Genomic DNA, 18,441 nt, shown 5'->3' with positions numbered 1-18,441 from the left:
GAAGCAACATAAGAATCATTGGAGTGCCAGATCCACAGGGAACCAATCCCAATGAAAAAAACACAATCAAAGACATCATTGCTAAGAAATTCCCAGAGCTAGAGAATGTGGGCATCCAGATCTAAGGAGTCCGAAGGGTGCCAGCTAAAAGGGACCCAAACAGAAAATACTCAAGATATATCATAGTCAGAATGATGGATGCCGTGGATAGAGACAAAATACTGCAAGCAGCAAGATCAAAGAAGGAAATCATACACAAAGGAGCACCTCTTAGATTCATAGCAGACCTATCAGAAGAAACCTTCCAAGCCCAAAGGCAATGGTGGGATATAGTGAAAAAAACTTAATGAAATGAACGCCTCACCAAGAATACTTTACCCGGCTAAACTCTCAGTTAAACTTGAAGGAATCATACACTATTTCTCGGAGAAACAACAGCTCAGGAACTTCATAGACTCAAGACCAAACTTAAAAGAAGGACTAAAAGGGCTACTATAAGACAAGGAAAAAGCCTAGAAGAACAACAAACCCTACAGAAAGATGGCACAAAATCCCATGACAACAATTTCTCTCCATGTTAATGGTCTAAATGCACCAATCAAGAGGCACAGAGTGGCAAAATGGATTCAGAAACTAAACCCAACTTTCTGCTGCCTCCAAGAAACTCATGTGAACAGTCAGAGCAAACACAGACTCAAAGTCAAGGGATGGAAAACAATCCTGCAAGCAAACAAATCCCTCAAAAAAGCGGGAGTGGCCATACTAGTATCCGACAACATACATTTCAGGTTGAAAAAGATCAGAAGGGACAGCGAAGGTCATTTGCTACTCATCAAGGGATATGTACAACAGGAAGAAATCACACTCTTAAACGTATATGCACCTAATGAACAATGAGCTAAATACGTAAAAGAACTCCTAACAGAATTTAAGGGGGATATAACTAGCACCATGATAGTAGTTGGAGACTTCAACACTGCCCTATCACCTCTGGATAGATCGACAAGAACAACATTTATCAAGGAAACAATGGCTCTGCAGGAAGAAATAGAGGAGACAGGGCTAACAGAACTATACAGGGCTATACACCCCAAAATGAAAGAATACACATTCTTTTCTAGAGCACATGAAACATTTTCCAAAATAGACCACGTTCTGGGTCACAGACTATAACTTAATAGAATTGGGAAGATAGAAATTGTATCAACTATCTTGTCAGACCATGATGAGCTGAAGATGGAAATTAATCACTCACAGATGCAGAGAACCAAATCAAACACCTGGAAATTAAACAACTCACTGTTGAACAATGAGTGGGTCATGAAGGAAATCAAGGAGGAAATCAAAAAATACATTGAAACAAATGAGAATGAAGACCCAAGCTACCAGAACCTATGGGATGCAGCTAAAGCTGTGTTAAGAGGAAAATTTATAGCTCTGCAAGCTTTCCTCAGTAAGGAAGAAAGGGCCTATATAGATAGCTTGACTTCACAGCTCAAGATCTTAGAAGAGGACCAGCAAAAGGAACCCAAACCAGATCGAAGGAAAGAAATAATAAAACTTAGAGCAGAAATTAATGATATGGAAACCCGAAAAACAATCCGAAAGATCACTGAAACCAAGAGCTGGTTCTTCGAGAAAATAAATAAGATTGATAAACCGCTAGCAAGACTCACAAAGAAAGAAAGAGAGAGAACCCTAATAAACCGAATCAGAAATGAAAAGAGGGACATCACAACAGAAACCAAGGAGATTCAAAAGATCATCAGAGACTACTTTGAAAGTCTGTATGCCACAAAACAAGAGAAGCTAAAAGAAATGGATGAATTCCTTGATTCCTATAATCTCCCAAGACTGAACCAAGAAGACTTGGAATACCTCAACAGGCCCAAAAATATCAAGTTACTCAAAACTGTAACCAAAAGTCTTCCCAAAAACAAAAGCACAGGTCCAGATGGATTCACTGGTTAATTCTTCCAAACATTTAAAGAAGATTTGTTGCCAGTTCTCTTCAAGCTTTTCCAGGAAATTGAAAAGACAGGAACCCTCCCGAACAGTTTCTATGAGGCACATATCTTCATAATACCAAAAGCAAACAAAGACACCACTAACAAAGAAAACTATACACCAATATCTCTGATGAACACCGATGCATAGGTCCTCAACAAAATACTAGCAAATAGGATCCAACAACTCATCAAAAAGATGATACACCAAGACCAAATGGGATTCATCCCGGGGATGCAAGGATGGTTTAACATTCGGAAATCAATCAACATAATCCATCATATCAACAAAAGTAAAGATAAAAACCATATGATCATATCAATAGATTTAGAGAAAGCACTTGACAAGATCCAGCAGCCACTTATGATGAAAACTCTTGCCAAAAGGTATAGAAGGGACTTTGCTAAAGATAGTCAAAGCCATCTACCACAAACCTACAGCAAGCATTATCATCAATGGGGAAAAACTAAGGGCCTTTCCTCTAAGATCAGGGACAAGACAAGGATGCCCACTCTCACCATTTCTCTTCAATATAGTACTGGAAGAACTAGCAATAGCTATTAGGCAAGAAAAAGATATTAAGGGAATTCAGAGAGGAAAGGAAGAAATCAAACTCTCACTATTCACAGATGATATGATACTATATCTAGAGAAGCCTAAAATTCTACTAAGAAACTCTTAGAAACAATTGACCTGTATAGTAAGGTCTCAGGCTCCAAAATCAATACCCAAAAAACCATGGCCTTCCTATATGCAAACAATGAAACAAAGGAAAGGGACATGAAAAAAGCAATCCCATTCACAATTGTGCCCCTGAAAATCAAATACCTTGGAATCAGCTTAACTAAAGAAGTAAAGGACCTCTACAAAGAAAACTATAAATAAAAGAGGAAATGAGGAAATGGAAACATATCCCCTGCTCATGGATAGAGAGAATCAACATTGTCAAAATGGCAATACTCCCCAAAACATTACACAGATTCAACGCGATCCCTATAAGGATACCCATGACATACTTTAAAGAAATGGATCAAGCAATCTTGAACTTCATGTGGAACAATAAACACCCACGGATAGCTAAAACAATTCTGGGGAAAAAGATGATGGGAGGCATTGCCCTCCCCAACCTTAAACTCTACTACAAAGCGGTAACAATTAAAACAGCATGGTACTGGAACAAAGGCAGAGCCTCAGACCAATGGAACAGAGTGGAATATTCCAACACATAACCCCAAATGTATGATCATCTAGTCTTTGATAAGGGGGCAAGAAAAGTGAAGTGTAGCAAGGAAAGCCTCTTCAACAAGTGGTGCTGGCATAACTGGACAACCACATGCAAAAGAATGGGTTTAGACCTCGACTTGACACCATGCACAAAAGTCAGATCAAAATGGATTAAAGACCTCAACATCAGACCACAATTCATAAGGTACACTGAAGACAGAGTCGGCAAAACCCTTCACAATACTGAAGCTAAAGGTATCTTCAAAGATGACACGGAACTAAGCAATCAAGTAAAAACAGAGATAAACAAATGGGACTACATTAAACTAAGAAGTTTCTGCATTGCAAAAGACACAGGGACCAGAATACAAAGGCAATCTACAGAGTGGGAAAGGATATTCACCCAATACCTACCCAATAAAGGATTGATATCAAGGGTATACAAAGCACTAGTTGAATTCTACAAGAAGAAAACATCCAACCCCATCAGAAAATGGGCCGAAGAAATGAACAGAAACTTTTCTAAGAAAGAGATACAAATGGTTAAAAGGTACATGAAAAAGTGCTCTGCATCACTAATCATCAGGGAGATGCAGATCAAAACAACTATGAGATACCACCTCACACCACAGAGAATGGCACACATCCAAAAGAACAAAAGCAACTGCTGTTAGAGAGGATGTGGACAGAAAGGGACCCTTCTACACTGCTGGTGGGATTGCCGACTGGTCCAGCCCCTTTGGAAAACAATATGGACACTTCTCAAAAAATTAGAAATTTTGAGCTTCCATTTGATCCAGCAATAACACTTCTGGGAATATATCCTGGCGAGGCAAAAAAGTACAGTGGAAATGACATCTGCACTTATATGTTCGTTGCGTCACTGTTTACAATAGCCAGAATCTGGAAAAAACTGAGTGCCCAAGAACAGATGACTGGTTAAAGAAACTTTGGTACATCTATACAATGGAATACTATGCAGCTGCTAGAAAAAAATGAAGTCATGACAGAGGAAAGGGACATGAAAAAAGCAATCCCGTTCACAATTGTGCCCCAGAAAATCAAATACCTTGGAATCAGCTTAAATAAAGAAGTAAAGGACCTCTACAAAGAAAATTATAAAATGCTACTCCATGAAATAAAAGAAGACATGAGGAAATGGAAACATATCCCCTGCTCATGGATAGGGAGAATAAATATTGTCAAAATGGCAATACTCCCAAAAGCATTATACAGATTTAACATAATCCCTATAGGGATACCCATGGCATTCTTCAAAAAAACGGAGCAAGCAATCCTGAAATATATATGGAAAAATAAATGCCCACGGATAGCTAAAACAATTCTTGGGAAAAAGATGATGGGAGGCATCACCCTCCCCAACCTTAAACTGTACTACAAAGCGGTAACAATTAAAACAGCATGGTACTGGAACAAAGGCAGAGATGCAGACCAATGGAACAGGGTGGAATATCCCCACACACAACCTCAAATGTATGATCATCTAATCTTTGATAAAGGAGTAAGAGATGTGAAGTGGAGCAAGGAAAGTCTCTTTAACAAATGGTGCTGGCACAACTGGACAACCACATGCAAAAAAATGGGCTTAGAACTCGACCTGACACCATGCACAAAAGTCAGATCAAAATGGATTAAAGACCTCAACATCAGACCACAAACCATAAGGTACATTGAAGACAAGGTCGGCAAAACCCTCCACGATATTGAAGATAAAGGTATCTTCAAAGATGACACGGAACTAAGCAATCTAGTAAAAACAGAGATCAACAAATGGGACTACATTAAACTAAAAAGCTTCTGCACCGCAAAAGATACAGCGACCAGAATACAAAGACTATCAACAGAATGGGAAAGGATATTTACACAATACCCATCAGATAAGGGGTTGATATCAAGGGTATATAAAGTACTGGTTGAACTCTACAAGAAGAAAACATCCAACCCCATCAAAAAATGGGGCAAAGAAATGAACAGAAACTTTACCAAGGAAAAGATACGAATGGCCAAAAGGCACATGAAAAAGTGCTCTACATCACTAATCATCAGAGAGATGCAGACCAAAACAACCATGAGATACCACCTCACACCACAGAGACTAGCACACATCCAAAAGAACAAAAGCAACCGCTGTTGGAGAGGATGTGGGGAGTAAGGGACCCTTCTACACTGCTGGTGGGAATGCCGGCTAGTTCAGCCCTTTTGGAAAACAATATGGACGATTCTCAAAAAACTAGAGGTTGAGCTCCCATTTGACCCAGCAATACCACTGCTGGGAATATATCCCAGAAAAGCCAAAAAGTATAGTCGAAATGACATTTGCACTTATATGTTCATCGCAGCACTGTTTACAATAGCCAGAATCTGGAAAAAACCTAGTTCCCTAGAACAGATGACTGGTTGAAGAAACTCTGGTACATCTATACAATGGAATACTATGCAGCTGTTAGAAAAAATGAGGTCATGAAGTTTGCATATAAGTGGATCAGCATGGAAAGTATCATGCTAAGTGAAATGAGTCAGAAAGAGAGAGACAGACATAGAAAGATTGCACTCATCTGTGGAATATAGAATAATAGACTATAAGACTAACACCCAAGAATAGTAGAAATAAGTACCAGGAGGTTGTCTCCATGGCTTGGAGGCTGGTCTCTCATTCTGGGCAACTCAGAGAAGGGACCACCAAGTAAAATGTGGTTGGAGGTCATGTGGGGGAAGGATGATGCGGGCCGAATATAGACTAGAGACTGAACACAATGGCCACTCAACACCTTTATTGCAAACCACAACACCTAATCAGAGAGAGAGAACAAAAGGGAATACCCTGCCATAGTGGCAGTGTGGGGTGGGGGGAGACGGGACTGGGGAGGGTAGGAGGGATGTTGGGTTTACGGGTGGTGGAGAATGGGCACTGGTGAAGGGATGGGTTATCGAACTTTGTATGGGGGAAACATGAGCACTAAAATGTATAAATCTGTAACTGTACCCTCACGTTGACTCACTAATTAAAAATAAACTATTAATAAAAAAATGAAGTCATGAACTTTGCGTATAAATGGATCAACATGGAAAGTATCATGCTAAGTGAAATGAGCCAGAAAGAGAGGGACAGACATAGAAAGATTGCGTTCATCTGTGGAATATAAAATGGCAGAGTAGGAGACTAATACCCAAGAATAGTAGTATATAATATCAGGAGGTTGGCTCCATGGCTTGGAAGCTAGCCTCACACGCTGGGGGAAAGTCATCCCAGATAGAGAAGGGAACACCAAGTAATATGTGATTGGAAATCCCGAGTGGGGAGGGAGATGAACACTGAAAGTAGACTAGAGACTGTACATGATGGCCACTCAATTCCCCTATTGCAAACCACAACATCCAAAAGGAAAGAGAGAGAACAAATTGGAATGCTCTGCCACAGAGGTGGAGTGGGGTGGGGGGGATTGGGCAGGGGGGTGGGAGAGATACTGGGCTCATAAGTGGTGGAGAATGGACACTGGTGGAGTGATGGGCTCTCAACATTGCATGAGGGAAAAACAAGCACGAAAATGTGTGAATCTTTAACTGTACCGTCATTGTGACTCACTAATTAAAAAATAAATAAATTATTAAAAAAAAAGAAAAGGAATCGCTGCACAGTAAAACCCAGATTAATTTTACTTTTTATACTCACTTTCACATTTATTAATTAGACATCATGGGACTATATTTTAAACGAAAACATCCATTCTTTTTTTTTTAATTCTTTTATTGATTCACCATGTGGAAAGTTACAAAGCTTTCAGGTTAAAGTCTCAGTTATACATGAACCCTCTGCGCCTAAAGACTTTGATTCCAGAGACCTAACACTTTCAGGCATCCAGTGCAGCTTCTAATAACAATGCACTGGGACTGCGAACTAGGCTTCAGCCCTGTGCTGCCCGGGGGTGGAGCTTTTTTCCTCCTCACCCTGTCTTCCTGCACGGAAAATGGCGGCAGCGGCGGCGGCAAAACAGCAGAGACAGCAACCGCATGGCAGGCGCCATCTTTGAGGATCCTAACCCAGAGGTATTCAATTTCTACACTCGGGGCTCCCAGGGACTCATGGGAAGGGGGTGTAACCGGCACGCCCTCGGCCCAGATAAATTCGGAGCTGCTGAGAGGGAAACAGACCCTCTGCGCCTAAAGGCTTTGATTCCAGAGACCTAACACTTTCGGGCATCCAGCGCAGCTTCTAATAACAATGCACTGGGACTGCAAACTGGGATATGCAATTTCTGGTAGAATTTTCCCTGGACTTTATACAGAAATCCAAAACCGCGCAGACGCGGTTTATAGACTTAACATCTATAATTGTCAGCCATGTGAAACGGTTCCTTTTGAACAGGTCTGACTTGGGGGGGGGGGAAACTCCAAATAATAACAGTAAGTTTTTGTTGAAATATTGAAGGTTATTAATGTAGCAGCCACCTCTCTGGACTGTGAACTAAGCAAAAGCCCCACGCCGGCCGTTGCCGCATGGCGTACACCATACTATGAGGCACAGGATGGGGGATGAGGGTGAAAAAAAAAGGGAAAAGGAAAAAGGAAAAAAAAAAGAAGAAGAATAGTTATGTACTTGTAGCAGTGGAGCTCCATATCTCTTCATTCCCAGCAATGGAAAACTAATTATCAAATGCTTCCTTGGTAGTAGGTCTGTGTCTCTTGGGTGGAAACTCCAACAACTATAGTGAGTTTTGTGTTGAAATATGGAATGTAATTGAGGTAAAGAGCAAATGAAGTGAAATTCATTAGTTATACAGTAGGGGGTAGGGGGTGGGGAGGGGGGGTATACTGGGGTTTTTGGTGGTGGACTATGGGCACTGGTGAAGGGATGGGTGTTTGAATATTGTATAACTGAGACATAAACCTGAGAACTTTGTAACTTTCCACATGGTGATTTAATAAAAAGTTTTTTAAAAAGTCTCAGTTATACAATGCTCAAACACCCATCCCTTCACCAGTGCACATATTCCACCACCAAGAATCACGATATACCTCCTCCACATTTGCAATAATTTATATGGTTGATCATTAAAATACATTTATATTCCTATATCAGATATTTTCAATTTTTTTTTTTGCTTTTTTTGGGTCACACCCGGCGATGCACAGGGGTTGCTCCTGGCTCTGCACTCAGGAATTACCCCTGGCGGTGCTCAGGGGACCATGTGGGATGCTGGGAATCGAACCCGGGTCGGCCGCGTGCAAGGCAAACGCCCTACCCGCTGTGCTATTGCTCCAGCCCCATATATTTTCAATTTTTAATTTCTATTTCAATAACAATTGGAGACAGATCCTTTATTTTAATAATTTTCATTTGTTAGTTTTAGAGTGCTCAAGGGCTACTCCTGACACAGTGTTCTAGCCCCAGAGATCAAAACTTTGACTCCCAAATGCAAAGCATGTGCTCTCCTCCTTTGAGTTATCTCCCTGACACTATTGGGGGCAGAGTACACTTGCTAAATGTGACAATGACACCAAGTTCTATATTTGGATAAATTGGAAGGGGATGAGAACTTACTACTATGTTGCATACAGGAATAAGGAATCCTCAGACTTAAAACTGGAGAGAAAATGGAGAAAGCAGAGGAAAAGGTGCAAAAAAATAGGCCGTACACAAATTGTGCACAAACTCTAGTAGAGAAACAAACTGAAATGTAATGACAGGTGGATAAAAAAAAAAAAGAAAGAAAAACAGATATGCATATATTAAGAGCAAAAAGAATTTAAAAATAGTTGAGTCAGGGTCAAAACCCAGAATTTTCAGGCTACTGAGTGTGTGTTCTGAGGTACATCCAGTCCCCAGCTTCATCACATGCTAGCACTGACACCAGAGTAACCCTTATTTGGCGTAACCCTTATTTGACGCTAGGGTAACCCTCTCCATAAATCAGAACTTGGCTGACTGAAAAAATGAAATGCATAAAGCAAATTTGGATGCAAACTACCTTGTCTTTTCTGCATATATTAACACTTTCCAAGTGGTCTTTATGTTGTGGGATTCCAGATTACAGTCCACAGCCCTGAGAACATTTTCCTGTGACTCACCAGGCTTGGTCTCAGAGTCCTTATTATCAAAACTAACTACACATTAATAGCACACAGAACAAAAATCCAAGAGTCTCTTCTCAGTGTTTACCCTGTAGGTCACAATGGAAAATGCTGTATCCATACCCTTGCACACCCCAAAATATCAGTGATCATGTTGCTTTATAGTTAAAATACTATTTCAGCTCCATAAACCTACCAAAAACTCAAACATTAAGAATAGTGCTGTTAAGCATAAGCATGCCTTTTTAAAAAAATCACACATTTTCATAAATCTTTGTAGAACTAAAAGCTTTAGCACAGAGAAGGCACTTGTACAGCTCTCATCATCAAGTTACAATCTAGACTCTCAAAGAAAGTCACCTAGAGTGTTCTGAACACCACTGATTACGCACCATGATTTTTGGAAATATGCCCTGTTCACTTCCTTTTACTTTGATTACTATGAAAAAGCAACACGTGTAGAAATAGAAGAAAGTGTAAAAGCTCAAATTTGCATTTACCATTTCACAAAACACATATCTAGACTATTCAAGATCATGAATTTGAGGCGAGGAATTTACAAAGGAAAAAAAAATCCCCAACCTCAATTCTGGGAATAATAGTTCAACTAATATTGTAAGAGTAGGCAGTTAGACATGAATGTGTTTGGGGAGGGCTTGAGTAATAAAAGGGGATACCCCAGGGCCCCCTGGAATGCTGACTTAGATAGGGAAACTGCCAGAAAAAAGGCTATTCTTCCAGATAGCGCTTCCTGAGGGGATAAGGTGCCACCTGCCTCTGGATCTTCATGCTAAAGAGACCAGACCTCCCGGTGACAGGACTTTCCTGCCCAGGACACAGGACAGCAGAGAGAAAATTATGGGAATGCCGGGTGTTGGAGGCAAACAGTCAGCCCTGCATCCCAGGGGCCCTCCAGCAAAACTGCCGGCAGCAGGATGTGGAGAGTCTCAGGGAGGTCCTCCCAAGCACCTACTGGGAATGATTCCCCCCCAAAAAATTAATAAAAGTAACAACATATAATAAAATAAAGTGGAATTCAGCAAAATGTAGTTGAAGGCCCCTTTTCTCACACTACATAGCTTCTTTCAAGATCATTTCATCTGTCTGGAGTATAGTGCCTCTGCCTATATAAACCTCTAACATAGGATTCTCATCTAAGTTCCAACCAGTATTACTTACTCCATAACATAATTGCACATGGTGACTCAGTGGCACCTCATTATTATCCCAAGCACTCATTCCCTCTCTCCCTGGAATCCTGGGTTTCCCTGTGATTATCAGTGTAGTTAGAAGCCTCGTATCCTTCCCACAGACTACAGACTCATCTCTCTCACTGATACTAGTATCTAACCTGCCATCAACCCCAGTGGACTGAGCTTCTGATAAATCTTCTGAATTAATCTACTTTTATAATTTTCTACCCGTAACACCTGCCACTTTTTTTTTTTACTGATTTAATTTTTTTAATTAAAGCACCGGGCTGGAGTGATAGCACAATGGTAGGGCATTCACCTTTCACGCGGCCAACCAGTGTTTGATTCCTCCGCCCCTCTCGGAGAGCCAGGCAAGCTACAGAGAGTATTACGCCCACACGGCAGAGCCTGGCAAGCTACCTGTGGCATATATGATATGCCAAACACAGTAACAAGAAGTCTCCCAATGAGAGACATTACTGGTGCCCACTCGAATAAATCGATGAGCAACGAGATAACAGTGACAGTGACAATTAAAGCACCATGATTTATAAAGTTACTTATAGTTGAGTTTAAACATACAATATTGCAGCGCCGATCCAATCACCAGTGTCAACCTCCCTCCACCAATGTTCCAAGGTTCCCTCCCATAGCTCCCCTAACCCACCCCTAACCCTGCCCTCTTGACAGGCGCCTTTCCAAGTTCGCTGGTTAATGTGTGGGTCCTTTGATTTCAATGTTGTTCACTCTGTGGTTCGGATACTTGGTTCTATCATCCCTTAACACCACCTTTATACCCGAATCCCCTCGCCTGACCCAAGTTACATCTCGTCTGTCTCTTCCCTGCCCCCCACCTCCTCTCCACTCTTTCTTTCTTTCTCCTCTTTCCTTCTCTCAATACTCCCTCATCCAGGCATTCTAAGTATCACATAGAAGTGACAGCATCCTGCATTTATCCTTCTTCTGGCTTAGTTCATTTAACATGATGCCTTCCAGTTCCACCCATGTTGCCACAAACTGCATGATTTCATCGTTCACTGCAGCTGTGTAGTATTCCACTGTGTATATATACCATATCTTCATTTTCCTCTTATCTGTCATCAGACATCCAGGTTGATTCCAAGTCTTAGCTATTCTACTAACACCTGTCAATTCTTAAGTTTCACCATCCAGTGTCATTTTGGGGAAGAAAGGCGTATCATGCTTGATTTCATTTTAATTGTTTTAATATGAGGCACCATGGCCTGCAACATGGTCTGCTAATGGTGGTGTTTCAAGCATACAACTTCAACATCACACTCTCCACAGTGTCTGCTTCCCTCCATCATTTCCAATATCTTCTGTATGAAGTGTGACCAAGACAAAAAAAGGTGCCTAGTTTGTCTTCAGATAGACATCACTCTCAGCTTCCTTCCCTGTCAGAAACCCCTTCTGATCAGAGGGAGTGGGAGTGTGGAGTGTCGCTTTCTCTGATATATGCCCTCTTTGTCTCCTCATCACTTTTTTTGTCAGAAGCATTACTCTCATTCGCCCCATTTTCTTCTATTCATCCTATAATTTAAATTTAAATGATCTTCCCCCAAGGAAGCTTTCTGGAATTCTAAAATCAGGTCAACTCTTCTCCATTTTGAAGTGCAAATTTCACAGAAGTCATCTCTGTAACTGGAGATGCACTGGTGTGATTTCCTGTGTTTCTTTTCCCCAGTATACATTTAACTTCTACGTTTAACTTTCTTACCTTGTTCCCTCAGGGCCTACGACCTGCTTAGTATATAACTGGCTCTAAAAACTATTCTTCTAATAATAAAGGAGAGAGGAGAGGGGGATGATGTTTATATGTTCTTGCAATCTTTGTCATATTCACTCTTTTTCTTCCATTTAAAGGATTCAGTCACTACCCAATAATCTCTGTCAAGTCTCTAACCAGAATAAATATGTAATCCTCATAGTCATCTCTCCAATCTAGTACTTTTAATAAAATATTTGACACATTCTAAATAAGAAAGTCCTTGAATATTATTTAATGCATAATTTCAGCTTTCAGGGGATCTATAATAAGCCGTTTTAAATAATTGTCTATAATCTTTTCATACTTCTACAACTTCAAGTCACAGAAACAAAAGAAATAAAGAGATCTCACAATGGGTCCTTTAATAAGCCTCTGGCAGAATTCTTCAGAAATTCTTTTAGTAAGTCTGCCTATTCTATTTTTTAAAGATCCTTAAAGGGAATTCTATAACTTCAATTAATGGCCCATTCAGGCAGCACTGTCATCCTTAAAAACATTCATTAGGCAACTATTTTGAATTATAATGTTACTCAAGTCGATATATATAGTTAGTCCACTTGAACACTCGAGGTATAAAAGAAGCAAAAATGATCAAGGTGCAATATTAAAGGACAAAAGCAAAACTCAACAGATAGATAATGAGTGATAAATATTCAGTAAATCAATTGTTGAGTGAATGATAGGCTTCTCGAGTAGTGTATCTAGGATAACAGCACATATTTATGATCTTCCAGTGCCAGTACTATAAAGAGAAGTTATTTGAGGGGATGAGAGCAGAATAGAAGGAGTCGCAGGGCTCGGAAGGAAGAATAAGCCTGGAGTGGGTGCAGGGAGAGGCAGGGGAGGGCCATGCAGTGACCAAACTCAACGCCTCATGTGCTCACCCTTCGGAAACTACTCCCAAGGCCCTTATTTTCTCCCAAGTAGTTACTAGATGTAAATATTGGAACCCCCCTAAGCATTCATTTTTAAAACTTGTGCATTTAATATAATATTTTCCCTCATATTTCAGACATTTGGATCCCTTCCCCAGAATAAAGTCTACTTTAAAAGCATGGGTGTTGGAACACCATATGACTGAAACCCAGTCATAAAGAGCATTGTAATGGTCCATCTCATGGTGATTCAATGAAAAATAAAAATTTTAAGTATTAGTTCTTGTGAAATTCTAGGATTTTTGATATACTAATTATAAATATATATTATAAATATAAGAGATTATGTTATAAATATAGTAGCTTTATATTCTTTAAACATCTAGTGTCTAGCATTGTGAAAAAGCTTCTAATTCAGTGAGGGAATGATCATTGTCACTTTCTAAGTTGTCTTTTGGAGCAGTCAGCAATTTTAAAGTCCTTACCTATTCCTGAAGCTGGCGTGAAGCTGTGGATCTTATTAACAGTAGCAAAATCCATGGACTGAAAATACCTAAAAGAAGACTGTCCTCTCTCCCAGATGAAAATATCAACTGAACTGCGATCTACAATAATGGAATAAAAGTCAAATCTAAAGGCAAAATTTACAGGAAAAATATGACACAGTAAAATGTATTAAAATTTTCAATTTAAAAAATAGACATTCCTAGGACTTCAGTTAGTTGAACAAAAAGTACAACACTGCAGGAAACATTTCAAGAGTCTATGCAATTTACGATGTAAAGTACGAACCTAGCCACTAGTTATGAGCTGATATTCAAGGAAAAAGCAGTGACAGATACTTTATTTTTAGGAATGCTGAAATTTCCATAGTAGATGAAAAAGCATATCCATTTTCAGGGGATATTCTGAGGCAAAATACCCTATTTCTCAACACACATTATGCACTGCTCTTTACTTTGGCCACTTACCCATGGCTAGCCATATACAGGTATGTAAAAAAGTTACCTGTTTGTACTTAGGGTAGAGAATTTTCAAAAATCTCTTCATGCATTTCCTTTCTACTTTACCCAACCAATTTCTAATTTTAAAGGCTTGAAACATCCAGAGTTTATGGATGTATAGCAATTAAAGTATTGTTTTCAAAATATATTTTTTGCATGTCACAATTTATCTATATTTATGATCTTTCAGTGCTGGTAATGTAAAGAAAAGTTAAGGAAACAGGCTGCAAATTTGCTAAAATTATTACAAGGTCCCTTGCATACTGCACACTCTGAGATTAAATAATTTTCATTTAATCTTATGTTATGTGTAATCTAATGTTATGTGTATCTTCTTACCCAGAAAGACGGCTCTGGCAAAGATTAAATAAGTGTCATCTCCTGAAGTCAAGGCTTCCACTTGTGTTGTTGAGTTGACTGGCACTTCTTGAAAGTGAATAAACTCACTGCCAGACCACCTGAGCAACAGGGCATTGGGACTGGCACTCTCCTGGGCAGTGAGCAGGAACACAGAGCTTCCTCTGGGGAACAGGGCCAGGCTCAGCACGCCCTCAGCAGGGAGAAGCTGGTGGAACACGAAGCTGCCGCCATTCCATCTGAAGACCTATTAAGGATTTTCAAATAGGAAACACGGCATGACTAGAATCCAGCACTTATGACAACTTAACAGGTAAATTTACTCTCCTGGATCCTTTCACTTAACTAAGGTGATACGTTAATAAGTGAGGAAATATAAACTGACGTATTCACTGTCTTCTCCCACTTTGTGTCTGTTTGTTTTGAGCACACACAATAGAATGAGCACAATTATTTTAAAATAAATTAGTTCAAATATACACCTGAGCATAGATCAGTGACAGTAAGAGAAGAAAAAAAAGTTCAGAAGTAATTTAGTATGAAAACTTAGAATTGCATAAGAAGCTTTCTGATACCATTACCTACTACTCAAGCAACTGAGTAAAATTAGAAACATTTCCATCTTTGAGTCCTGAAGGTGGCAATGCATACAAGGTTTTGAGTTAACAGTTCATATATTTAAAATAAGTAATAAAATCCAAAATCTGCCTGGTTTCTTATGCAATCCTGTCAGTTTCACAGAAAATTATATTTATTCAGTCAACATTTTCAATCTTATTTGAACCAGCATTAGACTAAGAATTATGGAGTGACTTCTCGCTTTATGAATCTTATTAACTATTAAGATAAAGCAAACAATACATTGACAATTAGATGAATCTATTATTTATATGTTCACACAAATCCCGATATTGCATTTAGAATAGTATCATAAAGAATTACAATTATATTAAGGAAGTCAACTTACAAAAATATGACAGATAGGGCCAGAGTGATAGTATAGCAGGTAGGGCATTTGCCTTACACAAGACCAATCCAGGTCCTATTCCCAGTGTGCCATCTAGTCCCCCAAGTCCACCAGGAGTGATCTATGAGTGCAGAGACAGGACAGGCCCTGGGGATGGCCAGATGTGATGCCCCCCCAAAAAAAAATGTCAGGTCTGGGAATATGGCTCAGTGCTAAAGCACATACCTTGCACACAGATGACCTGAGAAGACATGAAGGAGAAGGAGAAGGAGGAGGAGGAGGAGGAGGAGAAGGAGGAAGAGGAAGAAGAGGAGGAGGAGGAGGAGTAAAGGTAATGTCATGACACAACATTCACTAAAGTGACACACTTTACAACACGGTTTCATTATACAAAAAAGAGACCATATTAATAGGTATTCCTGGACAATAGGCATAACCCAGTACTATGCTGGGCAAATCAAGAAATTATTAACATAGCTGTAGTCCATATAAATAATTCAGAAATCATTCAGAGTTTAATTGAAAACTAGTAGTTTTTAATAAGAAACAACATGAATCACTATGTTTCAAAGAAAAGGTTACTCAATAGAAAAATAGATCCGAGGTCAAAGAAGATGAATAATAAAGGTGAGAAATGATGGGCCCTTCTATCAGGCAAGGAAAAGTGGGATCAGAAATAAAAGTGCGGGGCTAAAGCTATGGCTCAAGGTACAGCATGTACCTACCCGGGAAAGAGAGCCAAGCTCAAGGCCAGGACCGTCTGCTCCCTCAGAAGAGCTCGGAGTGGCCCTGGTCGCCCTCAGCACTGGGAGTGGAGTGGCCCCAGGACCCCAGGCACTAAGAGGTGTAGGACCTGTGTAATTTTTTCTGTTTTGCTTTTAGTGAAATAAAACAAGTTTGTTTAGAAACTAAAGGAATGGAAAGAGATACAGTTATGTGCTCAAGAGAGATTGTGGACTCCTTAGGAGTGGACAAATGCTCTAAGTCACTTAGGGGAATAGAGTAAGACTGGATATTTTCCTTAATGCCTTTGTCCCAAATCCTTTATATAACTAGGAATTAATGGGGCTTTTCCTGGGGAAAAACATTGAACTACTGATGGTCCATTCCTGAGTTCCTATTGCAGGCCCAGTTTTATAAAAAATGAAAGAAAAAAATGTCTATACCTAAAACAGTTATTTTTTTGGGGGGAGTCACATCTGGTGTTGCACAGTGGTTACTCCTGGCATTGCACTCAGGAATTACTCCTGGCAGTGCTCAGGGGACCATATGGGATGCTGGGAATCAAACCCGGGTTAGCTGCATACAAGGCAAATGCCCTACCCACTGTGCCATGGCTCCAGCCCCCCAAACTAGTCATTAAGAAAAAAGCAAATATTGAAATAAGTTCCAAAGATATCATTTAAAGTTCTATTTAGAATATATTCAAAATATATTTAAGTAGAGATAATAATAGGCAGCAAGATATATAAATCTGGAAAGCAAAGGAAAGTTTGTTGATAAACTGAAAGGTAGCTTGTAGCAGACATTTAACGGACTGATGAAAATAGTCAGGCGAGAAAAGAGAAAGAAAAAAGAAAAGTGAATTAAAATTAAACCTAAAAACCTTCAAGACTTTTACGTTTAGAAAAAAAGAGGAAAATTTGGCAATTGAGACTGAGAAATGGAGCACGGACAGACAAAAGGAAATCTGCCCGTTATCTGAATGTCTCTCAAAATCAAAAGGAAGATGTTTTCAATTTGAAGATGAAGATGCTCTCACACGTGCTGATGGGAAGGAATTTAATGACAGAAAGACAATCACTAGATTTGCCGCTCAGCTGCTATCACTGACACTGAAGAAGTAAAATAAGCAAGGAATCTTTTTATATGCCTTATAGAAGAGAGGGAAGAGATGAAATAGATTTAAAAGACTTGAGATCAGAGAAGTATATCTCTTTTGGTTTTGTGGTCATATGCGCTGGTGCTGGGGAACTGCCCCCAGCTCTGTGCTCAGGCAGCTGCTAGCATACAAGACGGGACCATGTGGTGCTTAGAATCGAACCCGAATCGAGCCTCCTACATGCAAAGCATGTACTCCAGCCCTTTGACCATCTCTCTCCCTCCAGCCCTAGGAACAGTATTCATTTCCCCCCCCTTTCTTTCTCTTTAATTTTTATACCTTATTATAGATTAGGTAACATGGTTACAATAGGGTTAGTGTTTATGATACAAATGTATTTTCAACCTATAAAGCTACTGCATCCCTCCAGCAACAAAATGTCTAGAAGTATTTCTCAGACCTAGGAGATCCTATATTAATACTGATTGCAATGACCTGATGGAGAGGTGTTAGTGATTATAATAATTAAATAAGCAATTAGAGAATAATTAAATCTTATGAAGACAAAAATGGAATTCTATGTGGAAGCTTGCTATAGAAAAAAATGCTTCCTCTTTTTAAAACAGGAAGAAGAAACAAATACTAGGTAGGTTTCAAGGGAATCTGATGTAAAAAGATGAGTATTCTCCTTTCTGGCAGAGGAGTGTGGAAAATGACAATATGATCAAGTAAGCATATTATATTGGATTATAAAATACTGTTTAGCTGGCGACATTGGTGGAGGGAATTGGGCACTGGTGAAGAGACGGCTATTGGAACTCTGTATGCCTGAAATTCAATCATGAATAACTTTTTAATTCACCATGATGCAATAAAAATAAATTAAAATAAGTAAAAGTTTACTAGGAAAATATGGAATTTATAGAGTCATGGTGAGTGCAAGTAAAGTTAATTGTGAACTTCAGATAATATCATTCATACATTCGTGCAATTTTTAAGTTTCCCAATGCAATTATATTCTAATTAACTGCTCATGCTTAAATTGCATTTGTCTGACTCTTGAAGATATTACATTATCTACAACTCTATTGTTTAAAAATTAACCTTAACCAA

General features: G+C 39.4%; 1 protein-coding gene across 1 annotated transcript in view; it reads right to left on the bottom strand.

Moving 5' to 3' along the window:
* Positions 1–18,441, bottom strand: part of ADGRV1 (adhesion G protein-coupled receptor V1) — a 534,581-nt gene that overhangs the window by 384,664 nt on the left and 131,476 nt on the right. Inside the window, exons 49-50 of the mRNA XM_055138625.1 lie at positions 14,522–14,786; positions 13,664–13,783 (exon numbers count right to left, since the gene is read on the bottom strand). Of these exons, the coding sequence (XP_054994600.1) occupies positions 13,664–13,783; positions 14,522–14,786 (385 nt within the window). The remainder of the gene's footprint in view (positions 1–13,663; positions 13,784–14,521; positions 14,787–18,441) is intronic.

This window comes from Sorex araneus, chromosome 1 (assembly GCF_027595985.1).
Source record: "Sorex araneus isolate mSorAra2 chromosome 1, mSorAra2.pri, whole genome shotgun sequence".
Classification (NCBI taxonomy): domain Eukaryota; kingdom Metazoa; phylum Chordata; class Mammalia; order Eulipotyphla; family Soricidae; genus Sorex; species Sorex araneus.
This window is presented reverse-complemented; position numbering and strand designations above follow the sequence as displayed.